The following is a 26,434-nucleotide window of genomic DNA, read 5'->3' on the forward strand; positions in this document are numbered from 1 at the left end:
ATAACGAATGGGAGTGTGTGCTGCAATCTGATTGGTAAAAAAACCTGATCAAATGGGAACCCTGGAAATCTCCTGGGGTATTCACTGCACATGAAAACTTTTATTAATAAGTCATGTTTTTTTCTCAATCCCAAATTTTAAAAATGCGACATGCAGCCAGGTGAAAAATTTCAGAGTGATGTTATGTTTGTCACATAACTGTGAGTTCAGGTATAGAGAGATACAGAAAATAACTGATAACCTATGTATGTTACAATGTCGACAAACATGTTTACAGATACGTGGGTTTTGAGAATTCAGTGCCTGGAAATTATGTAACATTTGTAACCTGTCTGATGCTCTCAGCGTCCAAATCAAATTTCAATCCATCAAATGCTCAGTATTATCTGCAAATCTGAAAACGTTTTCTCCTAAATCAAGCTAGATATAAAAAAATATCAATGATCTGACCACATCTCTACTACCGCGTTGATGAGTGTGTAAATTGGGTTTATCGCTGCTTTTAACAGTATTCCAGTTATTCACAGCATCCAAGATTAACTTGGACAGAAAGCCTGAAGTGATGCAGGTCTCAGACGTTTACCACTTTGGTGAAACCAACAGGCACGTGTATTGTGCTGCCAAACCTAGGAACAATTTGGGCAAACCAGGATTCGAACCCACAATCATAGGTTTCTGGCATGCCCAAGAGACAAAACTCGAAAAGCGAATTGCAGAGCCCTAGTAGACTGGGCCACACAGTGCGTCACTTCCTCTGTATAATAATAACACTGTACTTTCACAGCTTTGTCATTCAACCATAAATAATTAAGTCTTGGACCAGAGGTGAGGTGAAATGGTTTTGGTTTGGTTTGGTTTGGTTTGGTTTGGTTTGGTTTGTTGTGTTATGCCGCACTCAGCAATATTCCAGCTATATAACAGCGGTCTGTAAATAATCAAGTCTGGTCCAGACAATCCAGTGATTTACATCATGAACATCGATCCACGCAATTGGGATCGATGACATACATCAACCAAGTCAGCGAGCCTGACCACCCGATCCTGTTAGTCGCCTTTTACTACAGGGAAATGGGGTTTAACGTCACGTTGAAGATAATGCACTTACATATCGATGTGCACGCATGCGTGTGTCTGTGGGTGCTTTTACTTGTCCCGACTAGACCCATGATCAGGAATATGGTGCTGACAAACCTTGATACATCGGGGTAAACCGGGATTTGAACCCTTGGTCACAGGTTTGTGGCATGCAAAAGGGACACAACTCTGCACCACCATCGACAACTGTAGTTATGTTGTGGGCAGTAAAATTATCTGAGAGAAGATTTTGTTATCTTGGATTCCTCCCTTTTGAAAATGCTGGATCCTTCCTTGCTGGGTAGTAGCTGATGTTGGGAATCCAACCCAGTTACCAGCTCTGCCCTGTCTGTAGTCAGCTTATATGACAACACAACTAGAATCAGTGAGTTCGGGTTTATTCCCTCTCTAATGGGTACATCATGACGAAACAAGAATACATGCTCAAACCAATACTTTGTGACATTTCAACATACAATTTATGAAAGAATATCTTTGGAAAAAGACGTTTTGACAAGTAACTGCTACTCGCATAATAATGAGAAAAATAATTATATAGCGATGAAAGAATGAATGTCTGATTTCAAAATGGTGATCTGTTTGGTATTGAAGCACTATGAAGTCTTCATCTGTGGTAATCAAACAGTTGTCGACATTGCTCATCAGAATGGTAGGAGATTCGACTGAAATATAATGAGCACTTTTAAATTAACAAAACATGTAGTTATCTGAATACATGTTGTTCAATCTTTTTACATCTATATACACTGGCAATATGCCTGGAGTACACGTAGGCAGTATATACACACACATAGTGCCTTTCAAAACAGTCATCAAGACTGATATACTGCCATAACCATGGCAACACATCAGACTTGCCAATTGTCACTGCCCCCATCACTTGGAAGTGATAACTTGTTCTGTCCAAGAATCATGGTCGCTGATGTTCTGACAGAATCTTTGTTAGGCTGGTTGTACTCCGTAACGTGGGAATCTTAACATTGGGTGTTAGGTTTCCTGGTTCAACCCGTTAGCTTGTTTATTTCGTCGACCAACCGCTTGCCGTATTCTGTCCAATCAATTGGTGTTGCTGACATACACACAGTCTTCAGGCGCTGCTCGTCCTGATAAAAGACGTAATAGTCAATAGGTTATCAACTTCAATGTATTCAAATAAAAATACAAGTCCACATATTATGGTGGGGGTTTTATATCCCCAAGATCAAACTTTGCTAAAATATTTATCATTTGCAATGGCGTTACAGTTGCTTATGCTATATTTCCAAAATTGTTTTTCACGTAAACAAATCCATGTGTATCTAATATGGTTGGTTGGTTGGTTCATTGTTTAACGCCGCACTCAGCAATATTCCAGCTATAGGATGGCCGTCTGTAAATAATCGAGTCTGGACAAGACACTCCAGTGATTGATATCATAAGCATCGATCCACGCAATTGGGATCGATGACATGCATCAACCAAGTCAGCGAGCCTGACCACAATGGGTTGCTGAAGATCCATTCTACCCCGGATCTTCATGGGTTGCATCTTAATATGGAAGGTATCAATAGACTTCTTTCTAGTATTGAGTGAATGTCCCTTTTGTTTTGATTGCATATTGCTTAACATAGCACTCAGCAAGATTCGTGGTATATAATGTCAAGTGAGTGAGTGAGTGAGTGAGTTGGGTTTAAGGCCGCTTTTAACAGTATTCCAGTTATATCACGGCGTGTCAGCTTAATGTGATAGGAAAGCCCGAAGTGATGCAGGTCTCAGACGTTTACCACTTCGGTGAAACCCAAGAGCACGGGTATGGTGCTGAAAAACCTAGAAACATAATTGGGGCGAACCGGGATTCGAACCCACAATCATAGGTTTCTGGCGTGCCCAAGGGACGCAACTCTGCACAGCGAATCGCGGCGGCTTAGACGACTGGGCCACCTGTGCCCCCTTATGATGTCAAGACAAGACATGGCTGGACAAGATAATCCAGAGACTGACATCAGCATCAATCGAGATACGATAACCTACATCATCCAAGTCAGCAAGCTTGACCACCCGACCCCATGTGTTGCCTCTCATGACCATCAGGGACTGGAGACCAATTCTAACCAGATCTTCACGGGATTAAAGTCCCTTTGAGTAGTATTATGATTATATCAAGGCACATAAGCTTAATGTGGGAAGGAAGACGCTAGATGTTTCACCTCCTTTGTCAAACCCACAAACATGAGTACAATGCTGAATCTGTTGACAAACCAAGCATCATAATCTGGGATTGGAACCCATGACTAGCAGATCCTGCCATGAAGAAGGGACACAACTCTGCAAGCTAGCTAGCACATTACACCACTCGGCCAGCAATTAATTACATTAATTAGAAGTTTGGATGTACTTACATTGTACATCTCCATCTTTGCCCGGAACTTGAAGATGTAGGATTTGAACAAGGCATCTTGGAAGACCTGGTCGAAACTGGCTTCATTCTGAAACACAACAAGGAAAACGATCATACATAAGTATGGGGGACTACTTGGGCTATTCTCACCACTGCGGTTGTATTGCATTAGCAGTCCACACCATTGCAATAGTATTGTTACAGTAGTAAACCAACTTTAAGGCTTGATAACAATATTAATCCATGTAATAGAAATAAATAAAGCATTGCTGACAATCTCAAAGTCGGCCATTTTCCTCACTGGCGCTACTCAAACCAAAGGGAAGTAACTCTAATCTGAAGTCGTCGTAATCCTTGCTAACCAACACAGGCATGTTCGAATAAGTTATGTTCTATATATAACAAATTGCAACTATTGAAACTATCAACTGTTATGCATACTATCGACAATGCTAGTGGCATGATTTAATTCTATCGACATAATTCTATCTTAGGGCAAACAATTGCAATACATTGAATGGTAGTTTGATAAATCGTTACACTCCAATAAATAACGACACATCAAACAGATAAAAAAACACTTAATCACATGTCTGACCAACTGCAACACAGCAATGACGGAGGTAATGGTGTTAAAAAAAATGGCAGTCTAGTTCAGTTCTACAAGTGTGTGCCACACTCAGCAATATGCCAGCAGCCTGTAAATAATCAAGCCTGGACCAGACAATCAAGTGATTGACATCATGAGCATCGATCCACGCAATTGGGATCGATGACATGTATCGACCAAGTCAGCGAGCCTGACCACCCGATCCTGTTAATTGCCTTTTACGACAAGCACTGATATTTTTAGCATGATCCACGCCATTGACCCAGTCCATCAAGTCACCACTTCCAACCAGCAAAGGTTGCTGGGAATAAAATGCGGACCCAGAATCCCGAGGAAGTTCTACTCGTGAAAAGATTAATGTGATCAGAATGAAATACTTACGGAATCACGGAGGCTTCCCAACTCGTCAGCTTTAACCGACAAGAGGACCTCAGCAGAATCCTGGAAGCAGGTAGCCCACTGGTTGTCGGAGTAGTCTGCCAGATTAGCCTGTGAAATAATCAGGTGAGTGAGTGAGTGATTTGGTTTAACACCGCTTTTAACAGTATTCCAGTTATATCGCGGCGTGTCAGCTTAATGTGGGAGGAAAGCCCGAAGTGATGCAGCTCTCAGACGTTTACCACTTCGTGGAAACCCACGAGCACGGGTATGGTGCTGACAAACCTAGAAATATAATCGTGGCGAACTGGGATTCGAACCCACAATCATAGGTTTCTGGCGTGCCCAATTGACTCAAATCTGCAGAGTGAATTGCGGCGCCTAAGACGACTGGGCCACCTGTGCCCCCCTCACCAGGTTACAGACATAGCTATGTATACACTGTTCAACACACCAAACACATCACAATGTGTTAATGTAATTCTTTATTATTTCATTCTTATCTTATAGATGAGCCTACTCAAAATTTTGGAAACTTAATTTTTTAGAAAAAACACATGAAAAAACAGTTTTTGTCATTATCCAATAAAAGCAGCTGGTATGAACTGAGATGTTTGTTTGTTTGTTTGTTGTTTAACGCCACACTCAATCTTCACTCAATATTCCAACTATATCATGTATATGACGGCAGTCTGTAAATAATTAAGTCTGGACCAGACAATCTAGTGATTGACATCATGAGCATCGATCCACGCAATTGGGATGTGATGACAAGCATCAGCCAAGTCAGCGAGCCTGACCACCCGATCCCGTTAGTCGCCTCTTACGACAAACATGGGTTGCCGAAGACATATTCTACCCCAGATCTCACGGGTCAAGAGATGTAGAATGGCTGAATTTAACTCCTGGTCTCTGTTCGCCAGTCACCATGTGTCCTCCTGCACTACTTACATTGAGTGAGTGAGTGAGTGAGTGAGTATGGTTTTACGCCGCTTTTAGCAATATTCCAGCAATATCACGGCGGGGGACACCACAAATGGGCTTCACACATTGTACCCATGTCGGGATTCGAACCGGGGTCTTCGGCGTGACGAGCAAACGCTTTAACCACTAGGCTACCAGACCGCCCACTACTTACATTGAGGATCATCCTCCACTTGTAGTTGGGGAACTCGCGGGCACACTTCTCGCAGCGGTACAAGCCGTTGCCCTGGTCCACCAGCTTCTTGTTACATTGCTCTGTGGGGCATGCCTGTAACCAGGGACACAACAGTGGTAGACATTATGGGTGGTCCCACAAAGTGATCCAAGTGCTAAGATGATTGCAACGACCATTCTTTAACACTGACATGCGACAGTTGTAGCTCAAACGTCGGATTGCGGAACGGGGACCTGGGCCCACTTGCACACAGCGATCTTAGCGCTAAGACTATCGTAAGCCTATGTTAACGTATGGGAGTTACGATCATCTTAGCACTAAGATCACTTTGTGCAAGTGGGCGCCTTGGTTGTTTCCAAGGACCCAAAATTGTAAACTAAACATATGGTAATACATTTGGTTGGTTGGTTGGTTTGTTGTTTAACGCCGCACTCAGCAATATTCCAGCTTTATGACAGCGGTCTGTAAATAATCAAGTCTGGACCAGACAATCCAGTGATTTATATCATGAGCATCAATACACGCAATTGGGATCGATGACATGCATCAACAAAGTCAGCGAGCCTGACCACCCGATCCTGTTAGTCGCCTATTACGACAAGCAGAGTCACCTATTATGGCAAGCATGGGTTACCCTGGAATCTTCACGGGTTACATATACATTGTTTGACCCAAGTAGCAACATAACATGTGACATGACAGACTATATGAATAATAGAATCTGGGTTAGGCAAACCAGTGATTGATAGGATGAGCTTATGTTGGGGAACTAAAACATACAATCAGGTCACAAGTTGTAACCACCCATCAAAACATTCAACGAATTCGGCGAGAACAGCATCTCAAATATTGGGCCCCTTGTAAGGGTTAATTGTGGCCCTCATAAGGGTTAACTCTCATTAGGGTTAACTGTGGCCCCTCATAAGGGTTAACTCTTGTTAGGGTTAACTTTGGCCCCTCATAAGGGTTAACTCTTGTTAGGGTTAATTGTGGCCCCTAATAAGGGTTAACTCTTGTTAGGGTTAACTGTGCCCCTCATAAGGGTTAACTCTTGTTAGGGTTAACTTTGGCCCCTCATAAGGGTTAACTCTTGTTAGGGTTGACTGTGGCCCCTCATTAGGGTGAACTCCTCCCCCTACCTTGTACATGCAGTTGTCTTTCTTCAAGAACACAACAGTTCCCTTGCTGGTGAAGTAGTCAGCCTTATCCATAGACGCGATGTTGTCAGACTTGACTTGCTGGAATGTTTTCCAGTTTGTGGCCATGCCTACATGGAAGAAAGAAAAGAGTCAGAAGTGTTTGGCCACACCTAATATCTAAATCATGAAGTAACCTTAACCAAGCATGAAATACTCGTATCCCCTGACAAAATTACATGTCCAGTTGTGTGCAAGGCAAGAAATATTGTATGGCTTTCAAGATCTGCTCAGGAAATGAGCACTACCGCCATTTTCAGTCTTTGCCATAGCAAAGTCGTTGCTATGGAAACTCGAACAAATTTATTTTTTTTAAATCCCAAACTATCAAAAGGCACCAGTTTACCACTAGACTTATCTATGTGCCAAGTTTGGTGGAGAAATATTGTACGGTTTTGAAGATTCAAAAATCCCAAACTATCAAAAGGCACCAGTTCACCACTAGACCTATCTATGTGCCAAGTTTGGTGGAGAAATATTGTACGGTTTTCAAGATCCAAAAATCCCAAACTATCAAAAGGCACCAGTTCACCACTAGACCTATCCATGTGCCAAGTTTGGCTAAGATATCTCTCGTGGTTTTTGAGTTCTGCTCCGGAAACGAAACGTGACGGACTGGAGGACTATTCCTATATCCCCCTTCCACATCGTCGCGGGGGATGATAACTGTCATTGGCACTCACACTTATTTCCATATGTGGATCCAATGCCCTGGGGCATGTGTTAGCAGTGATATTGGTATTACTACTATCATTGAACATTGACTGAGTGAGTTTGATTTTACGCCGCTTTTAGCATTATTCCAGCAATATCACAGCGTGGGACACCAGAAATGGGCTTCACACATTGTACCCATGTTGGGAATCGAACCCGGGTCTTTGGCGTGACGAGCGAACGCTTTAACCACTAGGCTACCCGACCGCCCCTCCTTGAACACTGAAACTAAAAGGTTTTTCAACATTTTCCTGATGATGGCAATGTCACATCTGTAAAGGGGTTCTCAACAGATTCATACCTGCCCCTCCGCCGCCTCCCTCGTTGCGGTAGCTGTCGAAGTCCATGCTTTGTCCATCCCGGTCAAACCAGCCCCGCAGCATATGAGCTTCTCGGATATCTGGGTTGACGATCAGCTGACTGCTGGCTAACACAGACAGCGACCGCCCTGCAAGAAAACAAAGCACTGTACATGTATCTGCCTACAGATTTGTTTGTATGTTCTTCAACGCCACACTCGAACAATATTCCAACTATGACGAGAGCCTGTAAATAAACAACGTTGGAACAGACAATCCGGTGATTGATATTATGAACAATCCATGCCATAGGAGTATGATGACATGCAATCAATGGTAACGCTGTTATATTTTGAATATTTCACTCCAACATGCACCTTATCTGGAGCTCTCGTATGAGAAAATATTTACAAGCTAGGAAGTTGACATCGTCAAGAGTAGATTGTATTCCGGCTTTATACCAGGCAAAAATCAAAATTCTGAAGAATGACCTACCTCCATAGTCAGACAGCCTGGCACCCTTCACAGCTATCACAGGACTTGCACTGCCATCGAAGGCCTGGGCCTATGAAGGAAGATACAGACTTGTAGTTTGTGTTAAATCGTATTCATGCATTGTATATATGGTACAGACAACAAGGAAATTTGTCTAGCCCATGTTTGTTTCTTGTTTAAGGCTGCACTCAGCAATATTCCAGCTATATGACATCGGTCTGTAAATAATCGAGTCTGGACCAGACAATCCAGTGATGGACATCATGAGCATCGATCCACTGGGATACGATGACATGCATCAAACCAAGCCTGACCACCAGATCCCGTTACAACAAGCAGAGTCACCTTTTACAGCAAGCATGGGTTGCTGAAGAGCTATTCTATCCCGGATCTTTGCCCCTTATGATAAGCATGGGTTGCTGAAGAGCTATTCTATACAGGATCTTCGCCCCTTATGATAAGCATGGGTTGCTGAAGACCTATTCTATACAGGATCTTCGCCCCTTATGATAAGCATGGGTTGCTGAAGACCTATTCTATCCCGGATCTTCGCCCCTTACGATAAGCATGGGTTGCTAAAGACCTATTCTACCCCGGATCTTCGCCCCTTATGATAAGCATGGGTTGCTGAAGACCTGTTCTACCCCGGATCTTTACTGGTCCTTCCCCATGTCTATGGATCATGTACATTCGAGTCATTGAAGACATTGTCTATATTTATATACTTACATCATTCCCCCACAGGGTGAGGTTCACCCCCATCCCTGATTGGTCGACAATCTGCAGATCTCGCTTAGTGATCTCCTTCTGACTTTGACGACCAACAACTGTGGATAGATCCTGGCACACCTTGACCACGCCCACTATATCTGTAACCATGGTAACAAACAATCCTCTATAAAAACATGTCTCAGACAAAAACACATCCTAGCAAAACAAGAGGCTACTTTAACAATTAATCTACCCAAATGCCCTCATCTGAGCTTAAAGCAATGTGTTTCAGTGAAATTTGGAAGGAAAGCACTATCCATGCAATTGAGATACGATGACATGCATCAATCAAGTCTGCGAGCCTGACCACCCGATCCTGTTAGTCGCCTCTTACGGTAAGAATGGGTTGCTGAAGACCTATTAAAACCTGGATCTTCACAGGTCACCAGAATAAAAGGACCAGAGGTTGAACATTGATCAGAAATAGGAATTCATTGTCTGAGGTCCATGATCCAGACAGTGCAAGTTTAAGTGCGCAGACTCTGAAATTCATGCTAGTCTGCTAGCCCGAGACAAGTAAACTCTGCTGAGGTCAAGTAAAAATCCAAAGGTGGTAGTCCTAGACTAGTAACAATTGAGGGCAATAATTCTGAGTGAGTGAGTTTGGTTGAACGCCGCTTTTAACAGTATTCCAGTTATATCATGGCATGTCAGCTTAATGAGGGAGGAAAGCCTGAAGTGATGCAGGTCTCAGACCTTTACCACTTCGGTGAAACCCATGAGCACGGGTATGGTGCTGAAAAACCTAGAAACATAATCGGGGCGAACTGGGATTCGAACCCACAATCATAGGTTTCTGGCGTGCCCAAGGGACACAACTCTGCACAGCGAATCGCAGCCCCTTAGACAACTGGGCCACCCGTGCCCCCCGCAATAATTCTGAACCAGTTCTCAATGTTTCAATTTTGTTACAAATTGGTACTGAACAAAAACGGACAGCAAAGGTAAACATAGATTCCCAACCAACTATACTTCATATTCCTCACCAATCAGGGCATTGGACTGATGTTTGTCCAGTTCATTAATCTTGACAAATTCAAAGGTCATGGTAGGGAGGTCACATTCCTCATTACAGATCTCGATCTGGGAGTCGGGGTTAAAGGTCATCTCGTAGTCGTTCTGAACGTTGGAGTACTGCTTGTTGGCTGTCTTGAGGGTGGCGCGACTGACGAAGAACACCTTGTTGACCTCCAGGAGCTCGTAGAATCTGTCGACAGCCTCGTTGAAACCTGTGGCCCGGATTTCTCCAGACTCGTCCAGGAAGTTGACACTGAACAGTTTCCCCTCCCCACGGGAGTTGCTCCACGTCCGAATCCCGGACTTTTGGGTCACCCGAGCCCTGATCCGCCACCTGGTGGATAAATATGGTAATATGAAGGCAACCAATATTTATGTCATGTTTGTTAATTTGCAATCTCATTCAAATCAGATCTTAGTTCTTGCTATCGCTAAACAAAGATCTGAGGACATCCCATTACGGGTCACGTCAGAACAACCTTTCATCCGACCAATCTGTCTGTTGCTTACCAGATCATGAAAGTGGCAGTCGGAATGTATTTTCTAATCATGCAACCTTAAAAACGTTAACATGGGGTATTCCGAACGACAGTAACGGCCTGTACGACTGATTCCGTCAAAATTATCGTCTATCTCTCGCTTCCATGGGGTAAACAATTGAACAGAGGAGGCAGTGCACAGTTACGTGGGAAGCACTTCCATACAATCTCAACCATATATTAGACATTCCGGAATGTTCGTTTGTTCAGTTATAAAAATTTTAATCGAGAACTATGTCAACATATTTGTCAAGCATAGTCTGAAATGGAAGTCGCCATGTTGAAATGTGTTCCATAAAGCTCGAGAAAGCTGCTTTCTGATTGGCTGATATCGACTTCTTGTTAGTCGTTTCAGTGGTCGGTCAAAGTCTGCGGAAGGTCGTTCTGACAATGCCCCGTAATGGGGTGTTCTCAAACTCAGCTTTACGAACTACAGCAGACAGTTGACACGTTCTCAGACAATATCCCAAATGGAACATACCAGTTGGTATTCCTGGTTTGTTTGTTCGTTGTTTAACGCCGCACTCAGCGATATTCCAGCTATATGAACAAGACCTCTTAATAATCAAGTCTCAACCAGACAATCCAGTGATGGACATCATGAGCATCGATCTACACAATTGGGATACGATGATCAAGTCAGCAAGCTTGACAAGCCAATCCAGTTAGTCGCCACTTATTCATGCATGGTTGATGAAGACCAATTCTATACTCTTCATGGCCCAATGATGTAGTGCAGGTAACAATGTGTCCTGTCTCACCTGTTCTGGTAGGGGGTGAGACTTGCAATGGTGTGAACACGAGATGACCCGGGGGTGGAGGGTCCAGCTCCACCCCGGATACTGTAGTTGCCAGCACCCCCGGACGGTTTCTGTGGGGAACGATTTGTGGTCTGTGCTGAAAATGTACAGATGAACATCATATATCAATTCATGATTTCAACCTTGCTTTCAGTGGGAACGATACCTTCATCCTATCATTATACAGGGTGGGGTGTTGGTTGGGGTGACTGGGGGTGTGGGGTGTTGGGAGTTGGTTTGGGGTTGGGTTGGTTGGTTGGTTTGTTGTTTAACGCCGCACTCATCAATATTCCAGCTATATGATGGCGGTCTGTAAAATAATCGGCAATTGGGATCGATGACATGCATCAACCAAGTCAGCGAGTCTGACCACCCGATCCTGTTAGTTGCTTTCACGGCAAGCATGGGTTGCTGAAGACCTATTCTACCCCGGAATCTTCACGGGTCTTTTGGTTGGGGGTGTTGGGAGTGGGTGTGGGTTTGGGGTTGGGGTGTTGGGAGTGGGTTTGGGGTTGGGAGTGTTGGTGTGGTGACTGGGGGTGTGGGGTGTTGGGAGTGGGTGTGTGGGGTGTGGGGTGTGGGGTGTGGGGTGTTTGGAGTGGGGGTGTGGTGTGTTGGGAGTGGGTTTGGGGTTGGGGTTGTTGGCGTGGTGACCAGGGTGTAGGTTTGAGTTTGGGGCCTTGGCATGGTGAATGGGGGAGTGTGTGGTTTCATGGTGTTAAAAATATATCACATAAATGTTCTTGGCAGGCAATATGGGGAAAAACATTAATTTTGTAAAAAAAAATGTGACTTTCTTAAAAGTCCTTATTTTCTTAAATTCAGGGGTATTTTAATATTTCAATCAATGCAAAAAAAAAGTAAAACTAATATTCAAGCCTCTCCTTGTTTATTGGTCCTGTTATCAGTGAAATGCAAGTCGCCAATGCAACAAATGTGGCCAAACATTGGCCTCTGCGCACTGATAGATAACTCCCTGCTATTGTGTCACTACCAAAATATGTCCCATGAGGAGGATAGTGTCCTGATTGGAGGCAGCACCTCCCTAGCATGACAACACCCCTACCACCGTGCCGGCATACCCACCTCTGTTGTATGGAGACTTGGCACTGGACGAATTGCTGACACCATTCACTTGAGCTGGTCCATTAGAAACTAGAACATAAACAGACGTATCTGTTATCCAATGAACTACTTCGGATTGCAGTAAGCGATGTCACTGTGCCCTCCTATCATCAATGGAAACTGTTCCCAGGCCAACAAGTGGTTGACTGCATGACTACAAGATGCCCAACGTAGTTCGCTTTTATGACAAGTTGTTACAGAGGTTTTGTTTGTTGTTTAACTCCACGATCCAGTGATTGATATTGTGAGCAATGATCCATGTCTTCAACGGTGTCAGCGAGACTGACCACCAGATCCTGTGAGTCACCTCTTACAAGTAGAACTTGCTGGGGCCATTTCTAACCCAGAATCCCCATGGAGTCATAATGAGGTACCGACTTCTTCTCGGGAAGTCAAAAGTAATAGTCAACAATTATAGGCAACAGTTATTGTCAACAGTTATTGTCAACAGTTATAGTCAACAGTTATAGTCAACAGTTATAGTCAACAGTTACAGTCAATAATTATTGTCAACAGTTAGTCGACAGTTATAGTCAACAATTAGTCAACAGTTATAGTCAACAGTTATAGTCAACAGTTATTGTCAACAGTTATAGCCAACAGTTAATGTCAACAGTTATTGTCAACAGTAATATTCAACAGTTATATTCAACAGTTTTTGTCGACAGTTTTAATCAACAATTATTGTCAACAGTTATATTTAACAGTTATAGTCAACAATTATTGTCAATGGTTAGTCAACAGTTATTTTCAACAGTTAGTCGAGAGTTATAGTGAACAATTATAGTCAACAATTATTGTCAACGGTTATTTTCAACAGTTAGTCGACAGTTATAGTCGACAGTTATAGTCAACAATTATTGTCAACAATTACTTTCAGCAGTTAGTCGACAGTTATAGTCAACAGTTATAGTCAACAATTATTGTCCACAATTATAGTCAGTAGTTATATTCAACAGTTTTTGTCGACAGTTATATTTAACAGTTATAGTCAACAATTATTGTCAATGGTTAGTCAAAAGTTATTTTCAACAGTTAGCCGACAGTTATAGTGAAGTTATAGTCAACAATTATTGTCAACGGTTAGTCAACAGTTATTTTCAACAGTTAGTCGACAGTTATAGTCGACAGTTATAGTCAACAGTTATAGTCGACAGTCATAGTCAACAGTTATTTTCAACAGTTAGTTGACAGTTATAGTCAACAGTTATAGTCAACAATTATTGTCAGCGGTTAGTCAACAGTTATTTTCAACAGTTAGTCGACAGTTATAGTCAACAGTTATCAGTCGACAGTCATAGTCAACAATTATTTTCAACAGTTAGTCAACAGTTATAGTCAACAGTTATAGTCGACAGTCATAGTCAACAATTATTTTCAACAGTTAGTCAACAGTTATAGTCGACAGTTATAGTCAACAATTATTGTCAACATTTAGTCAACAGTTATAGTCAACAATTATTGTCAACATTTAGTCAACAGTTATAGTCAACAATTTCCAGATGTTTTGCTCACCTGCACTCTGTCCATTTGGTTGTACTGCTACATGCAAATAAATGAAACAAATTGTTACTTCAATGCAAAGTAGATCATCTCAGCAACAACTTCACATAGAGAAGAAAGGGGTCATCTCAAAACAAAAACCGCTGATTACTCCATTTCATCCAAAAGATCACCTCAAACAACAAACAAGGTTGCTGGGGACCTGTTGTCCTGGAGTACCCCCAGTGCCACATTTCTCAAACTGAGTGGTGTTTTAACACTGCGTCCAAAGCAATAACATAAAATCTCTTCCTCTATATTGGTCCTGCTATCAGTGAAATACAGTTACCTCTACAACATGTACAACGTAATAACATTAGCATGATCAGATATAATTATAATATGAGTGAGTGAGTGAGTGAGTTGGGTTTAACACCGCTTATAACAGTATTCCAGTTATATCATGGCGTGTCAGCTTATTGTGGGAGGAAAGCCCGAAGTGATGCAGGTCTTAGACGTTTACCTCTTCGGTAAAACCCATGAGCACGGGTATGGTGCTGACAAACCTAGAAACATAATCGGGTGAACCAGGTTTCTGGCGTGCCCAAGGGACGCAACAGCGAATCGCGGCGCCTTAGACGACTGGGCCAGCCGTGCCCCCAATTATAATATAAATTGGGACTTTTGTATGACATTTGCTGCAGACTTGGGGCCAAATATCAGCCCCTGAGGAGGTCCAGCTCAGATCTATTACACCTTTGTGCAGCGTCTGTGTATTCGACACAGAAACAGTTCTACTTACGTGCAGTGTTTTCTTGGCCAGGTTTGAAAGGCACCGGGTTCCCAATTCTCTCCCCGACCTCTGAACCCTTCTTGACAACCTTCACGTCCAGCAGTATCATCACTCGTCTGAAGGGGACATCAAAACCATGTGGTTAAACACAAAACATACCAGGCACAGGTGTCAAAGGATTAATTTAACAAGAGTCGGCCCCCAAATGGTTTGGTTTGGTTTGTTGTTTAACGCCGCACTCAGCAATATTCCAGCTATATGATGGCGGTCTGTAAAATAATTGAGTCTGGACCAGACAATCCAGTGATTGATATCATGAGCATCAATCCACGCAATTGGGATCGATGACCTGCATCAACCAAGTCAGCGAGCCTGGCCACCCGATCCTGTTAGTCGCCTTTTACGACAAGCATAGTCACCTTTTACGGCAAGCAGGGGTTGCTGAATACCTATTCTACCCCGGAATCTTCACAGGTACCCCCCAAATGGCAAAAGACACCACTTAAGCCCCTGGTTGATATATGTGCCAAGTTCGGAAGAAAAATCTTTTAAGTTTTTTAAGGTTATGCTCCGGAAACTAAAACTGGATGGATGGACAGACAGACAGACCAGATGATGACTATATATCCCCAAGCATTATATGCCGGGAGGATAAGAATACAACAACAAAAACTTTAAAAAATACTCTGCACTATTTCATTTAGTGAGGTGTAATTGGGTTTAACGTCGCGTCCAAGATTATTGCACTTATATAGCGACGTGCATGCACGTGTATATGTGTGTGTGGCTGCTTGTACTAGTCCGGACTGATGCCGATTTATAGTGCTAGCTCACTGAGATACCATGCCGCAGTTTAACATGAATATCCCACTCAGACAAAGTATACTGACTCCGAGCCGACCAGTCCTTGTTTTAGCCCCTTAATGCCGAGCACCAGACAGGGTAACAACAAGTACAATCTTTTAACGTCTTTTTGTATGACACGGCCCGGGATCGAACCCTGAACCTTCCGCTCTCCGGGCGGACGCTCTAACCCAAGACCACGGAGGCGGTCCCTATTTCATTTAAGTCATGCTGATCCTCCAATGGTATCAACCCCTGGGTGTGACAGGGTCTGATCCAACAGGCTTTCAACTAAGTGCCTCTGACAGGCAAAATCTGGAAAAGGTGAGCGAGTATTGTTTTGTCGCTTTTAGCAATATTCCAACAATATCACGAATATGAATATTATGGCGGGGGACACTTGAAATGGGCTTCACACATTGTACCCATGTGGGGAATAGAACCCGGACCTTAGGCATGACGAGCAAACGCTTCAACCACTAGGCGACCCCACCACCCCATTTGGAAAACGCATCATGTAGGCTGATAATTAGGAATTGCCAAACATGTAGTAATCAGTGTTTGGTGTACTGGATTCTTTTTATTGTCATCCAAAAGGTGACGTGAATTGAAATGGGGTTTTACATGGCGTTCCAAGAATAAAACACTCACATAGCAACGTGCATGCATGGGTGAGTCTGCTTATGCTAGGGGTGACATGCAGACATGTTGGAAGGTTAGTTAACAAGTTGTACTTGCAGCAAGCCACGGAGTCTTACCTGTCCCCCTGTAGCGTGTTACACAGGTATTTGTTGACCTGCACAACGCTCAGATTGTCGATCTCATTCTGCTCCATCAACTCGTTCAACTGCGTCGCCAACATGGCATCTGGGAATGCACACACAAAACAGGTGCTAGTTCATAAACAACTGTCATTACCAGATTACTACAGTATTCGACGTAATAAGCGCCCAGGGTGCTCTCAAAATTAGAAATAGGATGCTCTTATCATGCTTATTAGAATATTATTTTGGTGGAAAAAACAGTTGAAAGATAGATTTCGTGATTATAATGCTGACGGCCTGAACTGTTTATAAACGACATATATTTTCCCAGAATTTAATTGCTCCTAATTAAAGGTGTATATAACACACGAGTGCATATTATACACAAATAAATAAGTCTTGTGTACATTTATCAATCAGAAGGGGTGCTAATTGGGATTGTTCACTTGCCAATATATTAGCAAATATCACCGCCGGCACTTATTAGAGCAGGGCGCTTATTACGTCGAATACAGTAATATATAGTGCATCATTTGTCACTAATAACGATGATCTGCATAATGCACTAAATCCACGTCCTAAAGCATGTTTAAAGAGCTACATTATTTCCCCAGTCATTTGATCAGTGAGTACTCTAACTGGTCTAGTCTCAGTCTTCGACCTTAGCCATTGGATGAAGATGGTATCACTATCTAACAGTAAGCTCAGCTAATCACATCCAATATACATAAAGTTTGTACTGTAGACTCAAAAAGGCTTTGACTGACGGTAGTCTTTCTGTCAGTTAATCTTGATCACAAACTTCAGTTGATTACAGAACAAAAGCACAATATCCATACAGACAGTGTTTGAATTAATGGAGGTTTTGTGGTTGCCTTGCCAACAACTGAAACATGGCCAGGGTTGGTTGGTTTGTTGTTTAACGCAGCACTCAGCAATATTCCAGCTATATGACGGCAGTCTGTAAATAATCGAGTCTGGACCAGACAATCCAATGATTAATATCATGCAATTGGGATTGATGACGTGCATCAACCAAATCAGCGAGCCTGCCCCCCTGATCCCGTTAGTCGCCTTTTACGGCAAGCATGGGTTGCTGAAGATCTATTCTACCCCTGAATCTTCACGGGTACATGGCCAGGGATTTATCCAGGATTTTAGACTACTGATTTATCGAGAGTTTTAAACTAAGTGCCTCTTTTTTTTGCTGTTCATATATTCTTAAATTCAGATATATTTTTTTTAGAGGTATTCACTGTGTTCGAAGATAGGTGTTGTGTGGAGAAGTAGGGGTTATATTGTCAGAAACAAATTTGATTTTTTTTAGGCATGTAGAAATAAATATTAGTTTGCACTTTTCAATAGTTAGTTGCACTGGGTCATGATTAATTTAGCTACGTTGAGCCCTGCATTTGCTGCAGTCTTTGGGACGAAAATCAGCCTCTGAGCAGGTCTAGATAAATCCCTGATTGCACAGGTTTTTTCACTACAATAGAGTCATGATATCCAATACACATGATACATACGAGAGTAGCTGTGCTTTCCATCCGACAACAGCAGCCGATATCTGTCTGCCCCTCCACCTGCTGAGATTTTCTTGGAACTCTGTAAGTGTAACCATGGTAACACATCATGATACATGTGGTGCAAAACCTATGACCTTCATGATTATTAAAAGTAAGGGTGCGCGGTATTACCGATATATCGGTAAATTGAGGTTTATACTTTCCATGATACGTATCACATCATTTTTTAATGCTCGGTATATCGGTGATTTCAAATAGAGATTTGTATGTGTTTAATGTGATACACTGTAATACTTGCCAAGTACATCTACCTTTGAAATGTTCTCTTATTCTAAAATGCAAGTTTGCATTCTGGAGTTTGTCCTTGGCAGTGGCATAACACCAAGTCATCACTGCCCCGAGCGAGCATGCATCCGTGTGTATTTATTGAATAAGTAAACACTATGCTGTACCAGCATCTCGTTTTGTTCCATTTATGAACTTCAGTTCCTACACTGATGTTTCAAATTGCTCCTGAATTCAAAATTTAAAATTATACAATATATTGTGATATGTATCACAATTCGGGCCATGTGCAGCATAAAACACTGTGATACACTTGAAACATCCAATACCAATCCCTAATTAAGGGAGATAACCAAAATATTTCATTTTACAATGACCCTGATCATCATCATGATCATGATGAACACTTATCATTTTGTCTTTTTTTCTACCCAGGGACAAGGATGTAAGAACAGAAAATCATGATGATTAATCTGGGGTTTCATTGTCACTGATTATACATATTTGTTGATGAGCTTGACTGGGTGATTTCCTTAAAACAGGTTTAGGAAATCACAGAGCTCCAGATAAGCTTTTGGTGTTGTGGGTATTTTACCCATGCATTTAAAAATCATTGGGTATCAGTAATTCTATCTGCGTATTCAAATTTCTGTTACCCACTAGTTTTTACACATGTGGGTATTTAAGTTAAATATTTAAAAACACTATTCATCTAGTCCCTGCAAACTGGTGTCATGTGGGTTCGAGAGCTTTATAGGACTCAAAAATACTGCGATACTTCCACAAGAAAGTGTGATGGCAAATGATCATGATGTAACTGTCATCATGGAGTTTGGTAAGGTTGACGGAATGTCCGTATATAATTTCAAAATAAGTCTCTGATTTGCTAATCGAATACGCAGGGTTACTTCACAATATTTTGATGATACGCACAAGTTTTATTTTTGTAGCGTATCTGGAATGTTCGTTGCGTATTTGATACGCTTGAATTTTATTTCACTGCATATTTCTGCATTTCTGATGCGTATTTTACGCAGATACGCAGCTTATCTTGAGCTCTGAATCACCTTTGGAAAATCATCAACAAACATGAGTGAGTGGGTTGGGTTTAACGCCGCTTTTAACAGTATTCCAGTTATATCACGGCGTGTCAGCTTCATGTGGGAGGAAAGCCCGAAGCGATGCAGGTCTCAGACATTTACCACTTCGGTGAAACCTTCGAGCACGGTATGGTGCTGACAAACCTAAAAACATAATCGGGGCGAACCCGGGATTCGAACCCACAATCATAGGTTTCTGGTGTGCCCAAGGGACACAACTCTGCACAGCGAATCGTGGCCCCTTAGACGACTGGGCCACCCGTGCCCCCTCAACAAACATGCATAATAAATACATCTTAACATGCTTAAGACTGACTGCTGACCAGCTTTACACAAACAATTTCAAACAACAAGCATTGCCAAGATAGACTGGACACAATCCATCTTCATGATTGACTGATGGCTTCATGCAAGTAGCAGTACTCAGTAACATGAAATATAAGAATGATAAAATCTAGCAATGAGACATGTCGATATATGATATATTGATCGATATATGAAACCTACATGAACAGCTGGTGAATGAAATATCTATAGGCTACAACACTTACCATTATCTGTAGTATTGGGCTATCAGGTGTGTTGCCACCTATGATTTCCTGAAAATGTTCAAGTTTACTTTGACTTATTGAGGAAAAGTAAAATGTTTAGTCAGTCGGCTTGTAATGATAACATGACAAGCTGATGTATTAGCTACCCTGGAATGTTTGAGAATTTCTGAACCGAATACAAATATTACATAGTTGAACAGTTAATAGGCTTTAAAGGTAAACTTATAACACACAATTGTAAACATAATTCTGACTTAAGATATATTTCAAAACATGTATGCTGATACATGGTGATTTCTTTTAGGCCTTTGGTCCGATCGTAACCAAAACGAAATTGACAACATGATATTGACAAATAAGTAAATTAATCACGACTGAGCAATGTCAACACGTCACAACTTAATCAGACCAAAGTATTCCCCCAATTAGTACCTCAATGGAACCGGAAGAAAGTTGAGGAGGCATCTTCTTATTATTTCCTTTCTCCTTCTGTGAGATATTGTTTTGCTGACACACACTAAATGGCGCCAAATAAATTCGGAACTACCATTACGCATGTCCAAACATTGCGACTTCCTGTCCAATAATAGTACTATTTTCCTTGCAAATATTTATGGCTATCTGGGAGACGATGATTTTAGGATGGACAATACAATTATGATACACGAAAATCAAGTACATGTATATGCATCTCTTATTAGATATATCGATATATATTTTTGGAACTTATTTATCTTTTATACTTCGGCTAGTGTGTAGAATGTATCACATCAAATATAATTGACAGCAACGGCGCACTAGGAAATACGTGGGAATATATACTGTAGTTTTGAAAGATATTTACAGGATTCGTGCACGTACGTATGATTTATTATCATACATGGAGTCGAACCTGAATAACGATTACCGAACACGCTAACAAAAGTGTACCCAACCGAATTACAACGCGTGCATCCGATGTCACTAGTCTAGGTAAAAAAGGACACATGTCAAAAAGTCCAGACACACTAGTCGAAACGCCTAGGCTAAAAAGTCCAAATGGACCCATGAAAAAAACATAAATATAAAGAATTAACAATTTTAGTTTCTCAAAAAAATGTATTTATTTAACTAATCCAAATGATTTACAATAAACTTTGATCATTAGTGAAAATTGAAGAAAGTGAACCCAGTGTAAAGCGTCGCATCGACATTATTTCAGCCTATAGCGACTAGAATATATAGTTGAGTCATGAATACAAAGTTATATTTAAAAGCCATTGTGTCAAACATATTCTATCATTACCATTTCATCTACAACTGTTTAAAACACGAGCTATAAGCCACCAGTAACCAAAGCTAGGCCACCTCGGGGATCATGGGGGCTGACGGTACCAAGCTTCCTGCACGATACCCCAGCTCATGGTAGAAGGCGTATGTCAAGCTGCAATTCTCCCAAGTGAAGTCCAAGGTCAGCTGTGTCTAGGAGGAGTAATTGTGTTTTAACATGTAAGTAAGCCCGTAAGGCTTGGCATTGAAATTTGATTAATTGTTTAGTTATTTCTAACTGAGTGTTTTACAAGCAAACGTAACACAATCGAATTGGTGAAGTGAGTGAGTATGGTTTTACGCCGCTTTTAGCAATATTCCAGCAATATCACGGCGGGGGACACCAGAAATAGGCTTGACACATTGTACCCATGTCGGGAATCGAACCCGGGTCTTCGGCGTGACGAGCGAACGCTTTAACCACTAGGCTACCCGACCGCCCCTCCTTGTGGTGTAGCTAGAGACAGGAGTGAGTGAGTGAGTGAGTGCAGCCATTATCTTGGAGGATGGTTCTATGGGGAGGGAGGACAGTGAAGATGGTATCGATGACTGCTTGGTGCTGATTTGATGAGAAGCCTTTCCAAAGTAGGGTAGGATGATTGTGACGGGGGTGGATTCTGGGCAGGTTGGTTTGTGTTCGGGCTGGAGTGTAGTGGAGATGGTCGTCTTCACTAGCTTGGTAGGGTACTGGTTGAGATTGGTGAAGACATGCTGCTTATGTTTAAGTTCAAGGTCAAGTTTTCTCGGGCAGGGACCGCCTCCGTGGTCTAATGGTACAGCGTCCGCCCGGAGAGCGGTAGGTCCGGGGTTCGATCCCCGGCCGCGTCATACCAAAAGACGTTAAAAGATGGTACTTGTTGTTACCATGTCTTGCGCTCGGCATTAGGGGCTAAAACAAGGACTGGTCGGCTCGGAGTCAGTATACTGTGTCTGAGTGGGGTATTCATGTTAAACTGCGGAATGGTATCTCAGTGTCCTAGCACTATAAATCGGCATCAGTCCGGACTAGTACAAGAAGCCACACACACACATATACACGTGCATGCACGTCGCTATATAAGTGCAATAATCTTGGACGCGACGTTAAGCCCCATTTCACCTCACCCTGCTCGGGCAGGTGCTCTTGACTCTAGGTCTGTGTGGAGATGAATTGGACAGTGGTGACTTGTTCATTGGTGGACTGTCCCGCCCAGTAGATACCGCATTCAACCGCCATGACTTCAACCGCCAAAGCAGACAGCAAATCATCACTCTCAGACCACCAGCGAAAAAAAAACCTAGCCATCAAATTCAGTTTGGCAAAGTCCTAATCCTCTCAACTAAAAAACATCAGGACTTTACCAAAAGAAAAATCTCAGAAGCTATAGAAATCCGCTGTCACAAAACTTGATCACCAGAGATCAAGGGTATTAAATCCCGCCCGCCTATGAAGATGTAATCAAGTAACAGACTATTTCAATTAGGATTCAATCTGCTTGTCATAACTGTTTAATCCCTTTAATCCTCATCAAGCATTAGACTATTTTAATTAGGATTCAATCTGCTTGTCATAACTGTTTAATCCCTTCAATCCTCACCCTTGCTGTACCTCGGGCTTCACTACCCGTGTGTTTCACTACCTGTGTGCTATTTGTTATTATTACTGTACATTGGCTAATTATCTGTATGCTACTTGTTATCTATTACCTGATGTTTTCAATGTTAATCTGCTTCTTATTACAACATATATTGCATACATGTATATCATACCCCTCATCACTTGGTTGTTGTCACTGCAGCTTCATAACGGCGTAAGAATCGCCATCGTAACGTCGCTAAACCAGAAGTTGTTATCCATACGTTTTATTACTTACTCACCAACTTCTAGAATGCAAATCAAACAATAATTATTGTTCTATAAATAATATAAAAGAAAATAACAAATTACATAAATATAAAAGCTGATACGGACGTCTGAGGAAAATCGTATCTAGGGCACACCGGTGTGTGAACGAGATCGTGACAGTCCTGAAGATGGATCAGAAGACCAACGCGACACAGTGCATGTGAGGCAGGCGGCAAATGGCCCCCAAAGTAGAGGAGAACCGGCAACGGAGAGGTCAGATTCCAACTCACGAAGGACTTCAGAAGTGCTTTCTAACACTTGTAGAGTTTGCCGATGAGGCTGCCTGAGTCATCCAATAATAAACTTCACATATGCCTAAAAATATGTAGTAAACTACGTTTATAACGAACTGACTGATATAACGAACTTATTTTTTTAGTCCCGGCCTTTTGTTGTATATATGCTGTATATATGCTTACAACGAACTACGGTTATTACGAACTAAAATTAGTGGTCCCTTTGAGTTCGTTATAACCGTAGTTTACTGTATACCATTTAATATGTTTTATCATGTTGAAGACTATGTTGTAAGAGGTATCTGCAGAAGCAACCGATGTGCACTAGCTCAGTTTCCTTGTGGTGTAGTGAGTGAGTTTTTTACGCCGCTTTTAGCAATATTCCAGCAATATCACGGCGGGGGACACCAGAAATGAGCTTCACAAATTGTACCCATGTCGGGAATCGAACCCGGGTCTTCGGCGTGACGAGCGAACGCTTTAACCACTAGGCTACCCGACCGCCCCTCCTTGTGGTGTAGCTAGAGACAGGAGTGAGTGAGTGAGTGAGTATGGTTTTACGCCGCTTTTAGCAATATTCCAGCAATATCACGGCGGGGGACACCAGAAATGGGACTCACACATTGTACCCATGTCGGGAATCGAACCCGGTTCTCCGGCGTGGCGTGCCAACGCTCTAACCACTAGGCTAGCCGACCGCCCCTCCTTGTGGTGTAGCTAGAGACAGGAAGATATGAAAATATACCACCTAGTAAGAGATATTGTTTCGCCTGCCAAAATGCTGTTGAGAACGAAATCCAGGTTCTTTTTGACTGCCCTAGGGGGCACGGGTGGTTCAGTCGTCTAAGGCGCCGCGATTTGCTGTGCAGAGTTGCGTCCCTTGGGCACGCCAGAAACCTATGGTTCGAATCCCGGTTCGCCCCGATTATGTTTCTAGGTTTGTCAGCACGATACCCGTTCTCGTGGGTTTCACCGAAGTGGTAAACGTCTTAGACCTGCATCATTTCGGGATTTCCTCCCACATTAAGCTGACACGCCGTGATATAACTGGAATACTGTTAAAAGCGGCGTTAAACCCAACTCACTCACTGTAACTGCCCTACATGTTCCAGTTTTTCTTTACCCTTTCTTCAACGTTGCAATGAAATAGTTAACGGCTTTACAGATTTATCTAATGATCAGAAGTTATGTGACATTTTTAGCAACCCATCACTGTTATTTTACTCAGGCGAAACCTACAAGGATATTCTACTAACGAGCGTGTATATATGTCTGTATCTGTATATGTATAAATTGTATTTTTTATGCCTGTATATTTAATGTGTGCATACACGCTTAATATAGAGTATGCTTCGTGTCTTATCGTATTATATTTTCAGTCTTTTATCTCTACTGGTTATGTGCGAACACACTTTAAATATATTATCTGTATCCTTTTTTATGTGCATGTACATGCTTGTCTCTCATAACTCCTATAGGAGTGGCTTGAGCATGTTTTACTTTGTCTGCATGAATACTTTTATATCGTATGTACGCACAAGGTGAGACATAACCATACTATCTGTCTATCTGTCTGACCATTCGCCCAAAAGCGTGATTCTGTTTTATTTTTGAGACGCTCTCCGTGTCTCTTTGGTTCTCTCCTAAATAATAATTTTTTTAAACATCGGTGAAACGACTTCCAGTCTTATCAATATGCTGTATCATGTGATAACTGTGGCCCGTAAAAAAGAAATTTGCCGGACAGAAGAAAACTTCCCTTTCCGCTGTTTGAGATGCGTGGATCCCATCATTGAAGAGGTGATCGGTAACTTTGATGTCAGTTTCCAATCAGAAGATGCAGAAGAAATGAGAGTACCTAACCAGGTACCAGGACAGTGTTGACAGCAATTCAAGTCCGAGTTGAGGTATTAATATTGTTGTTATAACTGATTGGTGTAATTGTTCTCGGTAATTTACAATAAGCTCTCAATTACATGTTGAATAGTTTATTGTTACAGTAGAGTAATGAACGTATTATGTTTTAGGTAAAGGAACAAGCTGTTGAAAACATCTACAAATCGAGCGCCAGTGTCGTTGAAGATGCTCAACAGAGACTCGTCGACCCTGACCAGGCTGGAGGACGCCAAAACCACTCAACCCTCATTCGCATAGCGAACTGAAGCCAGGAACTGTTGCGCCCCAAAGAGCCGAGGACTTTGGACTTCGAGGTACTAATAATAATAAAATAAACTACATAATGCTATTGTATAACCACAATTTTGTACCAGAACGAATATTGTATTTTAACTTTTATTCATATTTTCAGATTGCCGAGGACTTCTTACCTGTCCGTGTAAATACATCACATACATCAAATAACATGTAAATAAACCATATCTATTACTACAAAAATCATTCTTATCATTATTAAAAATAGAGGTGCCGTTTTCGCCCGACACATAGTAGCCGTTTTCGCCAGAGAAATCGGTGACGTTTTGCCGAGGTGCACCCCAATGCACCCCAATGTCACAGTTTCACATGAAATACTAATTACCCAGTCCAGAAATTAGCATAACAGCCTCTCTTTAATTGAAAAATAGCCTTACCGTGGTCTGTATGTGATAAAGAGTATTGCCTTTGGCTTTCGGAATTACACCCATCGTTTTCTGTATAAATATGAAACTGAACAAAAATACACATATTATGCTGTATATTTTTCTCCTAACTCATACATGCACGCGGTCAAAAGAAAACAAAAATTAAATTGACCATATCATCCAAAAGAATATAAGATGCCAACATGACCGCAAACCAAGAAAGCGTTTCACGTAATATGTTTCTTTGTTCATCAACTTTTGGTCTCGCCAGCTGATTTCACTTGCGTTTCAAGATAACAAGTTCCGAGTGCAAATGTAATAAAGCTAAATATTTGCACTGGAACTTGTTGTCTTAATTAACATGATGAAAGCTAGTGAGACACCACACTCGACGATATTTTTAACACGTACAGAAAAGGAAACCAAAGAGTCATTATATGAACAGTTACTGAAATATAATTCCCACATCCAGTAGCAGGTCCTCATCCAGGAAGTGGAAACTAAAAG

General features: G+C 41.9%; 1 protein-coding gene across 2 annotated transcripts; it reads right to left on the minus strand.

Moving 5' to 3' along the window:
* Nucleotides 1-1,456: 1,456 nt before the first annotated feature.
* On the minus strand, nt 1,457-20,490 carry LOC124137822 (replication protein A 70 kDa DNA-binding subunit-like). Of its 2 annotated transcripts, none has more exons than XM_046504290.2 (17): nt 20,352-20,490; nt 19,920-19,967; nt 17,984-18,062; nt 16,452-16,560; nt 14,860-14,966; nt 14,091-14,114; nt 12,537-12,605; nt 11,412-11,547; nt 10,081-10,445; nt 9,053-9,192; nt 8,324-8,393; nt 7,831-7,977; nt 6,759-6,886; nt 5,599-5,712; nt 4,464-4,571; nt 3,474-3,560; nt 1,457-2,198 (listed from the first exon to the last, which is right to left on the minus strand). In XM_046504290.2, the coding sequence occupies exons 1-17, from the start codon at nt 20,382-20,384 to the stop codon at nt 2,097-2,099; spliced, it is 1,866 nt and encodes a 621-aa protein (XP_046360246.1). In that variant the 5' UTR covers nt 20,385-20,490; the 3' UTR covers nt 1,457-2,096. The 2 variants fall into 2 exon arrangements, with proteins under 2 accessions (XP_046360246.1, XP_046360245.1); XM_046504289.2 differs by having other exon boundaries at nt 14,091-14,117.
* Between the last annotated feature and the right edge of the window lie 5,944 nt (nt 20,491-26,434).

Source organism: Haliotis rufescens, unplaced genomic scaffold (assembly GCF_023055435.1).
Source record: "Haliotis rufescens isolate VD_foot unplaced genomic scaffold, xgHalRufe1.0.p SCAF_57, whole genome shotgun sequence".
Lineage (NCBI taxonomy): Eukaryota > Metazoa > Mollusca > Gastropoda > Lepetellida > Haliotidae > Haliotis > Haliotis rufescens.